The sequence below is a fragment of the Seriola dumerili genome, unplaced genomic scaffold, assembly GCF_002260705.1.
Source record: "Seriola dumerili isolate Sdu_G_001 unplaced genomic scaffold, Sdu_1.0 BDQW01000138.1, whole genome shotgun sequence".
NCBI classification, from domain to species: Eukaryota; Metazoa; Chordata; class Actinopteri; order Carangiformes; family Carangidae; genus Seriola; species Seriola dumerili.
The window spans coordinates 6819672-6835472 of record NW_019174393.1 but is presented as its reverse complement, the minus strand read 5'-3'; the positions used below and the strand labels follow the sequence as shown (position 1 = coordinate 6835472).

Genomic DNA, 15801 nt, shown 5'->3' with positions numbered 1-15801 from the left:
ATCTAATTTACTGTAGTCATGCACAACTCTCTGTATTATTTCTTTCCAGAAGTGTCTGTCAGACAATGATGTAAATGGCCTGGTTGACTTCTCATATGCTCCTTTGCTGAAAATGCTCACAATTTGATCAAAGGATGCCAGGCTTTCCCTGCCAGATCCCGCTCTGTTGTCTACATTATACCCTTTCAGTCTCCCCCTCTCGTTTTATGTTCCCTGTGTTGTCTTTCATATTCACCCTCTCCATCCCTCTTCTCAGTTACTCTCCTTCTGTTCTCTCTCTTTTTTTTTTTTGATGGATCCTTCAGATCCTTCACTTCTAAAGATGTTTGTTCCCTTCTTTTGCCTTCAAAGATGTGGCCTGCGTCAGGCTGGGGCCTGGAAACGCGCCGATGTCGCCCTGCGTCTGTGAATCACTGAGTGGTGAGGCTGATCAAAATGAATAAGAAAGACTGAGATCTGGCGAGGCCACACTAGGTAACGTCGCCGGATGCATCATCTCATAGGAGGTCAGACAGGGGTCACACATCTATCGAACATGGCTTGATGTCCAAAGAGGAGTCAGAAACATTCAGTTGAGCGGTCAGTTGGAAAAATTTGTTCATTGCTTTGTTTCTTGTTGCAGAAGGGATTAAAACTGGATTAGAAAATCAATAGTCGATAAAAATTATTAGTAGATAGTGTGACTTTTAAGTGGCATGACCGTGTCAGAAGGTCCACCACTTTGATCTAGGCTGAAATAGCTTAACAACTATTTGATGGATTGCCATGAAATTTTTTGCAGACATTCATGGTTCCCAGAGGATGAATTGTGCTGACTGACTTGTGGTTTTGAGTGGAATATCACGACAACCATGGGATGCAATGAAATTTTGTACCATTTTGACATTCATCTCCTGTTCAGGATGAATTGTAATAACTCTGGTGGTGCCTTAACTTTTCATCTAGCATCACAATTAGTTCAAAATTTGAATTTGTCCAATACTATGGTTCATGACTAAATACCTGCAAAACTGAACACATTACCATCTGCCTCAGCTGTACTATGTGTAGTAATTAGGAATGTAGCATGCTAACACGCAAAACTAAGATGGAACATGGTGAACATTATACCAACTTAGCATAAGCATGTTACCATTGCCATTGTGAACATGATAGCATGCTTATGTTAGCATTCAGCTCAAAGCAACGCTGTGCTGACAGATTGGCAGTTGCTGCAGTTTTCTTGTGTTACATTTGGTAATATTTAAGGCAGAGGCAGACAGGTCTTGAAAATTGTTTGTCTGACTTTGATTTAATGATCAGAACCTTTTTCCTGTTAAATTTGTCTTCTTGGAACGAAATGGGAAATGGACATCTGGAAAAGTCCAGCTGTCCAGATGATACACAGATAGCGATATGCTGTCACTAACCAGTGACTAATGTCAGTGTCTTGATATTAGATGAAGCCAGAGTCTAAGAACATAAATGTGAATTCAGAAATAGTGGCTGGGAAATGAAAATGAAGCTGTAGATCAAGAAGTTTGGGAAGTGTGGTTACACATGAGGCAGAAACATTTATCACAGCCACCTGTTACAGATGTGAGAGTTTACTACTGTCCATGTAGTTAAACCAAGCGCCATATTTTGTCACCAGTCATTCCATTTAGACATAAAGCATCCATCAAATGACAACATTGACAAGTACAAAAGCAAAAACATAATTTTGTAATAAGGAACTCAGATTTTGTAAGAAAAAAAAAAAAAAAAAAAAAATTGAACAGGACAGCAAGGACCCTTCATGTCCAATCACCTCAAATCTCCCCTGAAGCTGACTTCCTGTCACTGGATGCCTGTTTCACCCCGAGGTCCTCCTTCGCTGGGTCATAACTTCTCCTCCTGACAGAATAGCTTTCACTAATAGTAATGTGATCAGTCATTGCACAGAGGGGACTGAGGATGCCCCTGTCCCAAGTGAGACATCATATCACACACACTCGGCATCACTCCTCTTTCACTGAGTCAACAAGGCGCAGCCATGGCTACCATCACGAAGGAGGAGAATGTGGTGCGAGAAAACAGGTGTGTGTGTGTGTGTGTGTGTGTGTGGGTTTTTGTGTGGGTTTTTGTGTGGGTTTTTGTGTGTGTGTTGACCTAAAAAAGCTGTGTGTTATTACTGATGATGACCAGTCAAAGAGGAGGGTGTCCAACAGCAACTATGAATTTGTAAAGACAAGAAAAATCTAGAAAGATGATTTAAATCAGCCTTAAAGGAATAGTTTAGGGAAATTTACTGATATTTATGGGTAAATCGATACCACTCTCACGCCTGTAATCAACTTAAAGCCACTGCTAACAGCTGATTAGCTCATCTTAGCATAAAAACTGGATCACTCGGCTAGGCTGTTTCCCCCATTTTTGTAGTCTTTATACCACACTAAATTAACCTAATGCTAGCAGTAGCTTCATATTTAACTACAGACATGAGAGCAAAGTTAGCTGTTACCCCCCTTTTCCTGTGTTAATTAGCCTAAGCTAACCTGCTGCTGGCTCAAGCTTCATATATAATGTATACATTGGAGGTCTCTGCAAGAAATGCATATTTCCCAAAATTTTGTAACTTTACCTTTTTAACATAAGCTTAAACACAGTTTCCTCAAAAGACACTAAACTCCAACTACAGTGTGTTAATCAAAATCACACCCAAATCTCCTGTTTTTCCATCTTCCATCTCTTCTCTTGGATCTGACAATGAAGGATGGATCTGTGTCAGCTTATGTGGAGATAAAACACATGTCCCATCATCTTTGCCAAGAAGACACTGTGCGGGGGAGATGCCGATTAAACTTTAAACTCGGGAATCATTTGTTGCCAGGGTAACGCACTTGCCCAGAAGAATTAATAAATGATTACGGTATAATGCAAGATTTTTGCATGAATGCAGTTTTTTGAATTTTAGTGAAGGCTCAGCAGTATATACCTCAATTTGTTTCGTCCTGCAAGATACTGAAAAATATGAGAGGATGTGACAGTGACATTTTAAACTTTTCAGACAGGAGTCAGATTTGACAGATGCTTCACCATATTGTATCATTTCGTGCAGCTTAGACTGCTCTCTGAATGCTTACAACCTGCATTTTTCCACTGATGTCAGCATTAAGAAAAGCAGCCATGAAAAAAAACAAAGATAATCACAAATGCAGGAGTTGGCTAAAAGAAAACACTGTGTCATCTTTACTTGACTTTAAAGTGTAATTTGATGTGAAAAATGGCCATGGGTACATTTGAAATGTTATTTGAATAAAATGCAAAGGCTTTTGCCCTGTAAATGTGTTTTTAATGAACTGCTGTATTTTTAGGAAATAAACCCTAATTAGCCTCTCCTTCTTTATTGGAGAGGAAAGCTGGTAGAAACTGATTATTAATAGCTTAATGGATAATCTTAATATTAAAGATTGTGGTGTTTATAGTTTTTTAAAGAGCAACCAATACTAAAGACTGTTTTTGTCTGGTAGTGTGAATGAAAAGCCAAAAGGTATGTGTTTAAAATTAAAAAAAGTAATAAAAATATACTGAGTATTCATCTCTCCTGTTTTGTCCTCTATGTGCAGATCCCAGCGTAAGACCACACTTAAGATGTGCACTCACTAGTTGGGAAAACAACAGCCTTGTGGCTCGGTTGTGACGAGTCGGCGTGGAGACGGCAAAGGGGTTGCTAGGCAACGGCAGCCGGGCAATTCCCTGTACAGGTGGGTTGGGTCGGGAGCTGGCGATAGTGGCCGCACCTGCTGCCTGACAGGCGCACACACACACACACACACACACACACACACTCCTAATTCACTCAGAAACACAACCTTTATATCAACCCCCCCTGTCGCTGCCTGTTATATACACACACACACACTTACACTCTTGATTTTACCTCTTTTGCTGCTCTTTTCTGGAAACATGACCTGAAGCAAACTGTAACTTAGTGGTCAACAGGTTAAAATGAAAGCGCAGTGAACCACATAACTGAGAACCACACAACCTTTACAGAAGGTTGAATCTAAAATGCCCAACAGAGAACATTTTTACAGCATCTTTGTCCAATTGAAGCTGGTTTTTAACCAGCTTTTTGATTAATTTCAGCCTTTTTGCTTATTGTGATTGGCACAAACACAATCAGTGTGCATAATAACAAATATAGAAACAGAATAAAAAGCCTATAATAAAGCCTTTTCCTTCTTAGTATACTGTTGCTAAATACTTAAACCTATATTGATTGATTGGCAAATGTTTTAGCAAACTGTTGCCTATTAAACATCCAGCAGTACAATATCCTCTCCCCTTTTAGCTTCTACTCTCCACTCCTGAAGGAAATATCTGGCTCTTTAGCTGCTGAAAGCTTCTCTACGATCACCAACTAGATGCTACCTTTGTCCATCTGCTGTTGGGTGTGGGGCAGGCTCCATACAGAGGATTAAAATTGTGGGCTGTAAAACCAAAACAATGAGCTGAAAGACACTAAAATGTGACAGAGCAGAGAGCAACTGTAGAGTTTGGTGATAATTATTGGTCCTTTTGTCTCTACAAACGACTCCTTTCACATTACATCAATACAATAAATCATCTGATTTATTGTTTACATGAATAGATTCATTATATCAGCTTTAAAGGAGCTATTTGTTAGTTTTGTTACTGCTACATAGCCAGTGCTGGTATTTACAGCTGTTTTCTTACCAGTCTAGAAGAAATTTTGTGAGTTCAGCATCAAACTTCATTCCTTTACTCACCAAGAGCTGTCTCCAGTGGTGCAAAGCAATACCAGTGTTGGCTCGTCTGTATCGTGTCTTTTCTTCTACTGAAGTAAGCATGCTAACCAGCTAACCCTAGCCCGTCTCGTCACTTTCCATTAGCAACTCACTAGCCTCCAATCTGCCCTGACGATGTGATGCTGTTCAGAGGGTGTATTTAACTTGTTGTATTATTAAGACAATGATGGCTGCAGCTCTTGTCAAACGACATCACCACCACCTGCTCCCAACAAGAAACCATGTTCAGCGGCAGAGAAAACCTACAAATAGCCTCTTTTAAGGATAAACACTACATGAAACAACACTGTGTGTCATAATCTGATCATTAATTGGAAATGGATGTATTTAGTCAAACTGCATTTGCTGTTTTTGAGAGGCCTCTGTAAAACAAAACTAATCCCTGTGAAGAATCCCATATAATCCTATTTAAGAGAGTGTTGCATTTGCTTCCTTGGTTCGAAAACAGAAGCAGCATGAGGGATTGGTGTTGGATTTTTTTTTGTACGTGACAACACATGGTGCCTTTTTTTTTGTTCCAGGAAATGTCTTCAGAATCCATCGCAAATTCAAAACAGGCTGATGGATTTTTTTTGTATTAATCAACTTATGAATTCCTCCCTTGCATGTCTTCATCTGTATCTTTATATCTTTATATCTCTACATTATGAACTTCGAAATCATCTGTCCTTTTTCTGTCCGGCTGACAGTCTAACCTGCACTGACTCGACACTGTTGCTCTGTAAATATACTCCTACCCCCCCACCCACCTCTGAGCCCTGCCCGAGAGGAGGTCCCAGAGGAGCCGCTTTTGTATGAGTTATAGTGAAACCTGAGTTAGGGGAACATGGACAGCTATTTGCACAGTAAATCTATTTGTGTGATTCATCTGACAGCAGGTGAGCAGCACTTTGCCTTGTTTGTCTGCTCTGACCCTTCCTTGCCTCTACACACATACACAAACAAGTAGATAAAAATTTCACTCAGAAATAATAACTTTGGGGTTCCATAATAATGGAAGAGCTCTGAGGAAATTAGGCAGGGATTAGTTTTATATCTGACAAGAGGCTTTGGAGAGAAACTCATTAGAAAGTACAGTATATTCTTCTGGTATTTACCTTGCTGATTGTCCCAGCACAGGAAATGTCACTTCATATTAAGTTTGCCACAGCCCTTGGAGCAAGCAGAATTTATTATATCATTTCTGCATAAGCGGATGCACTGCAATGATGCAAAATTAAATGACGGCTTATAACGATATACATAATAAAACCTAAATTTTTCTCATGATGATTCACTGAATCTGACATGGACAACAGTTACTTGGAGGGCCTGGAAAACGCTTTCAGCAACATGTGACCAGACACAAACAAACCTGTCCTCATGTGCACTCACAAGTCCCACCTGGTTTGTGATGCGTCTTTATCAAGGATGCAGAGGAGGGAGAACAAAGCCCAGCAAAAGTCAGCTTTGGCAGGTTTCATTAGAGCTATGCATGTGAAGGAGGCAAATTTATGCTCCAAACTAAGAAATAATCTGTGGATGCAGGATTTTGTAGACTAGAGAAATAAAATTAATTTTAAGGAAACAAAACAAAACGTAGCATTCTTATTCATATTGGTTGTCATTTGCATTGTGGTGATCATCAGCTGGAGGTCATATAAGGTTGATAAAGAGAGACCTGCCCATTAGTCTGAATGAAAACTGTAGACAGTTGCTACACAGGAAGGTGGCTGCATGGTGTTGAGAGGTGCCGAGGCGGTTTTTGTGTCAAGTGTCCGGTGCTTGATAAGGCTCCGACGGCGAGAGAAAACGTGCGTAATGTGTGGTGCTGCGTTTGGTGCTGCGTGTGGTGGGTGGAGAGGGCGCCCGGAAACACATTTGTGAGTCAGGAACACAAACACAAAAAAACGCACACTGTAAAAAAAAAAAAAAAAATACGACTAACTAATCCACGCTTCAAATTGTTTAATCTAGTGTCATTTTAGTGTATTTTTTTTAAGTGAAGATCGACATAAAGTATTTTATAGGATCTATTTTTTTCCACTTTTGAGAGGATTTTCACATAAATATTGGTCTGGATCTCTATTGAAATGAAGCAGAATACAGCATCAGGGTCACTCCAGAGCTATTTAGAAAATTATGCTTAATTCAAGTAAAAAAAAAAAAAAAAAAAAAAAAAAAAAAAGAATTTCAAACGCACAGAATATGAGCTGATCTCACCCACTTCAACTCACTTTCCCACGTGTGTAACAGTAAAGAACCTAAATGCTAAACGCTGGGTACGATGTTTTTTGCAGTGTGCGGAGTGGCACCGCTCCGCCGGCCAAGCTGAAGATCTAAAGGCGCCCTCCCCTTTTCTCCTTTTATTTTTTGACACACGCCGTAGATCTGTGCTAATAGCCTATCGCAGTTTGAGGTACACACTCAACAGTCACACACACTCATATACACACGCGCGCACACGCACACACACACACACACACACAGTCGCTGGACCAAAAATAAGCACACTCCTCAACTCGACCGGTGTGGGGGGGGGGGCATACCAGATGAGATTTGTTTCCAAACGCGCACCGATGGCGGTGTGAGGCGTTTGGCTGAGAAGTACGCACGGCGCGGTGGGATTGTGGAGCTTTTTTTTTTTCTTTTGTTCATCTTCTCTCTGTCTGGATCCTGGTCGAAGGGAAATAAACAAAGCCATGGATTACTCAGTCTGCCTACTTTTACTCCTGTCAACCATTTCGTCTGTGTCCACCGGACAATTCCCATCAGCGCAGATGTGAGTACAGCTTCAAAAACAGCCTGTTGGCTTCTGAAAGTCGTGGATAATACGCTGTGTGTAGAAGAAATAACATCCTGCTGTTATTTTTTACAGTCAGGATTGAACTTTTTTTTACAGTCTCAGGTGTAAAAATATATTAAAAGTAGCATTCAATAAGATTTACAATCCGTTTTTACTTTGTGAGTTGCAGTTGGTGGAACATGAGGGTTCCAGTAGAATGTGCTTCCTCCTTGCCAATTGATGATGATAATGACGATTACATATTACTTTGGATACAACTTCACCTGGTCAAACATGATATTTAAAGCTGCTGTGCATTTGTCGCCAGCTTGCAGTGCTGTGACATGTGGCTTGCTGTTACAGGAATCAGTCACCAGGAAGGTAGACTGTGGTCTGAATGTGGCTCAGAGGTTCCCAAACTTTTCCCCTTAGCATATCCACAGGACCCACATTTGAGAGCATTTGTGTGGATGAATCTGATTTATTTTTACACCACAGGGCAGTTGATATTGTGGCCGGAGAGGTAGCACTTGGGGCAGTTGAACCTCTGGTCAGAAGTGTTGAAATAAAAAGAAGAGAGAGTGCAAACAAGTGTGTCTCATTTTGCTGCAGACCATGTGGGACAGTCTTCTTGTCAGCCAGACTCCTTTGGAAAAACTAGCGTTTTTATAAGACTCAAACTCAGAGCTAACCATATGGTTTCTCAGTAGGTGCTTGTCTGCCAGTTTGCTCTGAAGTGTGCTCAGTTGTCACATATTGTGCAATAATCCATCTCCATATAAATTTAACTGCACTTATTATTTCCAACACACAGGCCAGAGGTTCAGGTTTTCTCTATTATTCACTGCAAAAGTCCCAGTAGTCTTGGCTCCATTTACAGTCTGAGCTGAAGACTCTCCACTGATCCTGCAGGATGGTGATGACTTGGGCCATGAACTTGCGTGATAAACTGGAGATAACACTAGCTCGGTTGAGTCTGTCTAAATTTGACTCCCAACCTCTATATTTGCAGTGCAGCATTAATAGATGTAACAGATGATATGCCCACGGTCACAGGAATACAGTTCCCAAATTAAACAAACGCGTAGGTGTGTGAGCCTGTTCAGCCTCAGTGCTGCACCTCACACTTAATCAACAGGTTTAAGACTTTCCAGATGGTTCCAACGCAGGCAAGACTACAGCGTTTTTGGTTTTGAATGCAGCCCAAGTACGGTCCTCCAGAGGGGTGGTGAGCCATGATGGCACTCAGCCTAATGGTGGAGTACGGTGATGTCAGACTAGCAGAGTGGCCTGCCCACTCCCTATATTTCATGGGCACTAAGTGGATTGATCTGTGGGTTGTGTACATGATATTCACACAGGCTTTGGCGAGCTGCAGACCCACTTTCACTGACACAGTTGACTTGCTGTGTGGAACTGGCAGTCTGGCAGGAAAAACAATAACAAAACTCACAACAAGACTGGCAGGAGTTCTTCGTTAGGATTTGGAAAACTTTTAATTTAGGAGAAAAGACGAAGCCAGAATCAGTCATGTCACATAGTCTGTATTTTGACATCTGCTTCTTAGCCATCAGTTGTAATCACAGCCGCTTCATTTAAAAGTTTTCCAAAAACCGGGCAAAAATGTTGCCGTCACTCTCACAGCGTCTCGTTTTTTAACTGCAGCCAGTCTTTGTCTTGGTGTGCTCATGTGGTGATGGTGATGTTGAGTGACAAGCTTCAGGCCGAGTCCTCAAGGTGAAAGTCAGACAGAAACAGAGAAACTAGAAGGGCAAGGATGGAGAGACAGACCCAGCGTGTTTTCCTCGAGGAAATTCAGAAACATGGATGATTTAAAACAGACATTTACATAGAGTATGTGTAATCTGGCTTTGCCATGTAGTTTCTTTCTCTTTCTCTCACCTCCCTGTCTCATGGCTTGAAGTGTGACTGTATCTCTGGGCTCCATCTCTAACCTCACATGCCAGCATCTGTCTGCTTCAGATGTTCATGTCCCCTCTCTTTCCCTCAGCCCTCCCTTCCATCCCCTCTCACTCTCTTTCTCATGGCTCTCCCCTTCCGTCTTGTTCATTCCATGTCCATCTTCTTTCTGTCCGGCTTCCTATGTCTCTTTATCTCTCTCTCCTCTCCTCTGTTCCTTGTTGCCTGAAGGCAGATGATTAACATCATAGAATCTGAATTGCAAAGTCTGATGTCATAGACTGTGCCCCAGAGATCCTGGCGCCAGCTAACACACTGAGAGATCAGGGGAGATAAAAAGAAAAGATAGAGATGCAGAGAAAAAGAGACGGCAAGAAAATCCAGACTTGGCCTTGTTGATCCTGTATGTCTACTCTATAGCAACTCTGCTGCATGGATTCTGCATGGGTACAGTTTACTGTTAACAACATCTGAGCCACAATCCTGAGACATGTCCAAATCTTTGAGTGAGCACTTCCCGATGCATTGTGCTGAATTCAAACATCCAACCCAAGATGTGATCACCTGAGTCACCAACAGATATCTTTTCTCTCCATCCTCCCTCTTGTCCATGGTTTCTGTGGACAAGGATGCTCGGTTTCTCCCACTCCCACTTTTTTTTTTTTTTTTTTTTAAAGCTAACTAGATTTCATGCTCAACCAGCTAAAGAGCCATGCTTCTTGTGTTTGCGGCCTCATCTCTGGCGATCAGTGGACATAATGTGAGGAGGCACTTCATCTGGACAGAGAGCAACATGGGCAGCTGTGAGCAGGGAGAGTATAAAGATACATACTCACGTCACTCTGTTAGGTACATGTCGTCAACACTGTCCTGTACTAAATCCTATGGATTTTTATGAAGGTTGTAATGTTCAGTTTTTGTTGTTGTTTCAGAGAGGTGTTGATGAAATTTTATGATAATTTTAGAGGCTGCAGTTTGTGCAGTTTTTTGGTGCTGTTAAACTGTGTTGCATTATAGAAAGAGGTGTGTCTATTGTTTAGACTACCTTCATTGATTTGAATGGGGTGGTCGAAATAATAAGAACAAACTGATATTTTTACACCTTGTAGAGGTGCTGGTAGGCTGGTTTTGTTGCCTTTGAACAGGGCCAGGCTAGCTGTTTCTAAGCTAAGCTAACCAGCTGCTGAGTCTAGCTTCATATCGTATTTATCAAATATGAGAGTGGTATCAGTCATCTCTTCTAACTCTCAGCAACAAAATGAATTGGCATATTTCCCAAGACTATTGCTTTTTTTTTTCTTAAAACAAGTGAGAAAACCTACCTGCAGAGTTGAGCTGTTTACAATCCACCTTTGAGAATTTCCTTGACCCAGGTTTAATTTCATTAACAAAAAGTTTGGTTTTCTGCCTGACTTTGTTTCATAGGATGTTTTGTGCCTGTCTTGACACTTGTTTCACCTCAGTGACCTGACACTGACAGTGGCCTGTAATGAATCTGGCTCAGTTCCCACTTGAAGCCACCCACATGCATCTTATTTCATGACCAAGCTCCCTCTGGCTCCTGTATGCCTGGACTCATTGCTACTGCACATTTGAGTAATAAAATGTAATATATTGCAACAATAAAAACTCTGTCAAATATAGAGATGAAGAAGATAACCATGACTCCAATCTGCCCTGCTGTGATCACACAAACACTGTAGTCATGATTTAAAAGTTGGCTTGCAGCACTGAAAACTTGGTAAATGCTTCTACATCCACATTTGCTTTACGTCATCGTGATGTCAGATGATTTGAACCTGAAAATGTGGCTGTTTCCCTGGAAAATTACACTGGCCACAGTCACAGTGTCCAACACATTAGTCTTTGGTTATTATTTTTACAAAGTCAGTTTTATTTTTGTCAATGAAAAAAGCTCCAGGCTTTGTTTCTTGATTGAATCACAGAGCCTTGTTCTCTTGTGCCTTGATTTGGGACAGACAGAGGGATTAACAATGTCTCATCTAATATAATCAAGGAATGAAAAAAGTTTTGTTTTTGTTTTTTTTGTTTTGTTTTTGTTTTGTTTTTTTAGTTCATAACTTGGATTTCCCTTAAATTTTTATTCCAGTGCCAAAAATCTATCTTGTAGTATGACAATGATAATCCAGGGAGGTTCGAAGAGGATGAATCAAATGTAATGAGCAGATGGAAATGATCAGCTCAGGGCTGTCTAAGGTTTCCTTGGCTGAGATTTGCACCTCTTCGCCACAGGGGAGTTGGTGCTAGCAGGTATATTTCAGGAGGCATGCTCTTGCCTAGAGTCAAGCAGCTGGTGGGTTGTATCTGTTACACATACACACACACACACACACACACACACACACACACACACACACACACACACATGCAAAAGTGCAAGATCTGTGCCCATGGATAATGTTTGCTCTCTGCTCTCAAATCATTTTCTTTCACTCTCTCGCACTTTTTCTCAAACCTTTCCCTCTTTTTCTCACTAATTTTCTCTCCCTTCTCTCCCACTCAATCCCCTTTTCCTCCGTTGTTACTCTGGCTATATTTAGACAAGCCTTTGTCCGTGGGGAAGGGGCGTTGAGTGTCCTGACTCAGATGTAGCTAAAGATACAAGACAGAGGGGTGTAGAGTGGCTGGGGGCTTCCCATAAATCTCCCCCTGGCCTCTCCACTGACATTTTGTGGACCCCTTTGCTTATGTGTGGCCTTTGGGGGTTTCTTTAGTGTCTGGTTTAACTTTCTCGTCCCAAGTTCCTTTTCGGCAAAACGTGAAGCATGTGTGAAAAGAAGGTCGGGGAGTAAAGAATCAACCCGGGTGTTGTACTACTTCCACACAATCCTTTGCCACATGGAAATTCCCAAGAATTTTCCATTACAGCGTTGCCAGGGCAACCTTGGGAATAGCAAACAGCTGTTTGGATGAGAGCCGATTCCAGTACAGGAAGCACATCTGTATACAATAATAAAAAGCATAGGGAGTGTAGTTTTAAGGCTCTCCTTCCTTGTTTCGAGTTTTATTTATTTATAAGCCTTTATCACAAGTGCATATGTCTACAGGGCGTTTCAGAGAAAGGGCTCTACCAAACTAATCAATAGTAAAGTAGTACGACACAACACTGTAAAACACAAGATCACAAGATACAGAAGAGCAAGTAGAATAGATTTAGGAGGTTGTTTGAGACTGAGAGCTGAAAATCAAACCCTGTGTCTCATCTTGCCAGTTGTCACACAATGTTTTTGTGGCTGTCATCTTTTGTCTTTTAAGTTCATGACCAAATATTTTTCTGTGAGTTGAGAAAATATTGCCACCATTAGAGCTTTTTTATAACCTGCTGAATACACCAAAAATGTCTCATCAAGCAATAACAATAAGGTGCAGCTGTCATGAACTGTATGAACATTAAAAAAAAAATGGTATTGTTAAAAAATATTCACTCAAACCTTTTATGTCAACAGACTATATCCATCTGACAAAAGAAATGCTGCCCAAGAATAGCTTGAGTTACATGACAAGATTAATACTGCTCTTATATCTGTACGCTAAATGAAGTTACAGCCAGACAATTAGCCTAGCTTAGCTTAATATAAAGACTGGAAACACGGGGAAATGGCTAGCTTAGTTCTGTCTAAAGCTACAGACGTAGCCCACTAGCGTCCCAACAAAGTAAAAATTACAAGTTGTCATTTTTGACTTGCGCGTGGTGACCTCCTGGCAACTTGTCATCCCTGTGAAATGTAGCTAGTGGAGTCTTCTTTTTACACTTACATTTGAACTTTTACCAGAGTCAGGCATGCTCCTTTTCCAGTCTTTCCAGTTTCCAGTCTCTATGCTAAGCTAAGCTAATCGCCTCCTCTCATCAAATTGTTGGCATTTCCAAAAAAATCAGTGATTGTTGCCCACTGGCTAATTTTGATTTTGACGTTTCCTGTAGAAATGTGGTAAGGGACTTAATAAACCAATGTATCCTAATCACACACTAGAGGTGTTAAGTGCTTAAAATATCTCTAGTGAGGTACCACAAACCAATCTGGTGTGTAATATTTTGAGGGAGACACAGAGAAAAGTGGACCTGTGATGGCTTCTCTTGAGCCCCTTAATGGAGTTGTATTGCGGCATAAGAGCTGTTAATGTCGGTGCTCAGACCACACTGGACAGTACTCAGTGCAGCACTAACAGTAGTCTGCTTGTGTAGGCATCTAGATTGATGTTAATTGGACATTTTGGCCGGGGGGGGGGGCTCTCTAATCTCTCTATTTATACACAATGTCCGAGATTGTGTGTGTGTGTGTGTGTGTGTGTGTGTGTGTGTGTGTGTGTGTGTGTGTGTGTGTGTGTGTGTGTGTGTGTGTAGTGAGGCAGAAGGGTAGTGTTGATGTATGGATGGATGGGTCGAGAGTTTGCTCAGAAAGTGTGAAGGTGACAGGGATGTGGAGGTTTAGTCATTTGAGCAGAGTTCAAAATGACATGTAGCAGGGAGAAAGGCAGCTGGAGGCGTGAGGATGAGTAAGAGAAAAAAAACACAAATTGTTGAATAGAAAAGCAATTTGATGTTTTCTACTATTTCCACTGTTGAAAGACTAAGGGAAAATATATATTTAAATAATTACAGGGGAAGGGAAAAACCTGAATCTGCAAATACAAACTCTACTTCTATGTAGTGTTGTGCCATTTTCTCATGCATCTTTACAAGCTTTTTTACATTAGAGAGAGTAGTTTTAATCCATTGCTTGGCAATAGATTTAACATGCGAGTGCACCTACAACCTGCACCCCATTTACACCTGGTATAAGAATGTGATCTGCATCCAGATACAATATCCAGAAAATAAACAAACCCATCTTGCCTTTGCCTTATATTTGTTACCCTTATTGAGATCGGGATGCTAGACTTGTCACTCGTCTTTATCTGAGACATTTTTTCAAGGAAATCTTTGCCAAGTTTTTCAGTGAGGCCCCGTCTTAACTAATATTCATTATAGAAGGCCAAAGGCAAGCATGTTTGATACCAAACTTTGTTGAAAGATTGTATGTTCACACCTGAAGTATGATATTAATTTAGCTGCTGTTGTCGTGCTTTAGTCTAGTATGATGCTGGAATTTCACCAGCAGGTGTGATTGCTCCGCAGCAAGTACAAACACTTGCAGGTGTCACAACAATTCTGTTCCCTCTGACTTAATGTGACCGGACACCTGTGGGGAGAGGTGATACAATGGGAGCTGTTAGTTCTGTCAGGACGTATATGCCGTTTGACACGGAGGGTGTGGACGAGACAGACTAGGCGCTAGGGGGACGGCGAGTCAGTCCCAGCTAGCCCCCGTCCAGAGTGTGAGGTCAAACGTGGGCAAGGGTAGGAAGATAGACAGACCCCCGGCCCTCTGTGGCAGTCTGGTGTTGCCAGTGGACAGACTAAAGCAGTGCTCAGATATCCAAATGGTCTGGTGTGGTTGTTGAATGAATGAATGAAGAAATTAGTGAAGAAATGAATGCTGTACCTTTTTAGCAATTCAATTTGCTTTTTATTCAAAGGTGGAAAGTAGAGAGGAGACGGGAAGATAGAAAATCAAATCCTAAACATTGCGATTACAGGAAATGATGCATGTCTTAACCAACCACAAAGCCTCTGTTGCAAGTTCTAGGATGATCTCTCTCCTCACTGGGCAACATATAACTTGGAGAATAATTATTTTCCTAGGACACACTTTGTTGTTTTGTTGCCTTATTTAAGACTTTTAGACCAAAATATGAGAATGTTTTATTGGCAAATGAAGGGTTAGTCACTTGAGTGAAAAATTTGCTCTAATCTTGGGATTTTATGAAGCTACTTCTTAAATGTAAAAAGATAGCATATTGCTAGCCAGCTACAGCAAATGTTGACACCTGTATAGTTCACTGTCAGTCCAGCAGTAAGATTTGCGTAAATAACGCAAGGGAAAAAAATATGCTCCACATATCATCTTGCCAATCAAAGCTAACTAATTGCTAAATATTTAGGTCACTAAGTACGGCGGGTTAACTGGGAAAGCAATTTGTTCAGAGCTTCTAAAATTGATTATTTTCTTCCTACTGTGGATTATTGTCTTTTATCAGCACCTGTGGTGTAGCTTAGAAGTTAAACCGAGCATAATGAGTCAATATGTGGCTGTTTGTCTCTGGCCAAACGTCACCTGTTAAATCAATCCCACTCAGCTTCCAGTAACCCACACCTGCTCTTTCTGTCCATGATTGCCCACCAGCCCCACCCCACTGTTTGATAATGATCTCATACAACATCTAGTCAGCTCTTCCACAGCTGTAATACAACATAACACGCAT

General features: G+C 41.1%; 1 protein-coding gene across 1 annotated transcript in view; it reads left to right on the top strand.

Annotated features, from left to right (window-relative positions):
- The first annotated feature begins 7388 nt into the window (after positions 1 to 7388).
- LOC111224485 (voltage-dependent calcium channel subunit alpha-2/delta-1-like) overlaps positions 7389 to 15801 on the top strand; it is a 90268-nt gene continuing 81855 nt past the window's right edge. Inside the window, exon 1 of the mRNA XM_022748983.1 lies at positions 7389 to 7554. Coding sequence (XP_022604704.1) covers positions 7475 to 7554 — 80 coding nt within the window. The 5' untranslated portion in view covers positions 7389 to 7474. The remainder of the gene's footprint in view (positions 7555 to 15801) is intronic.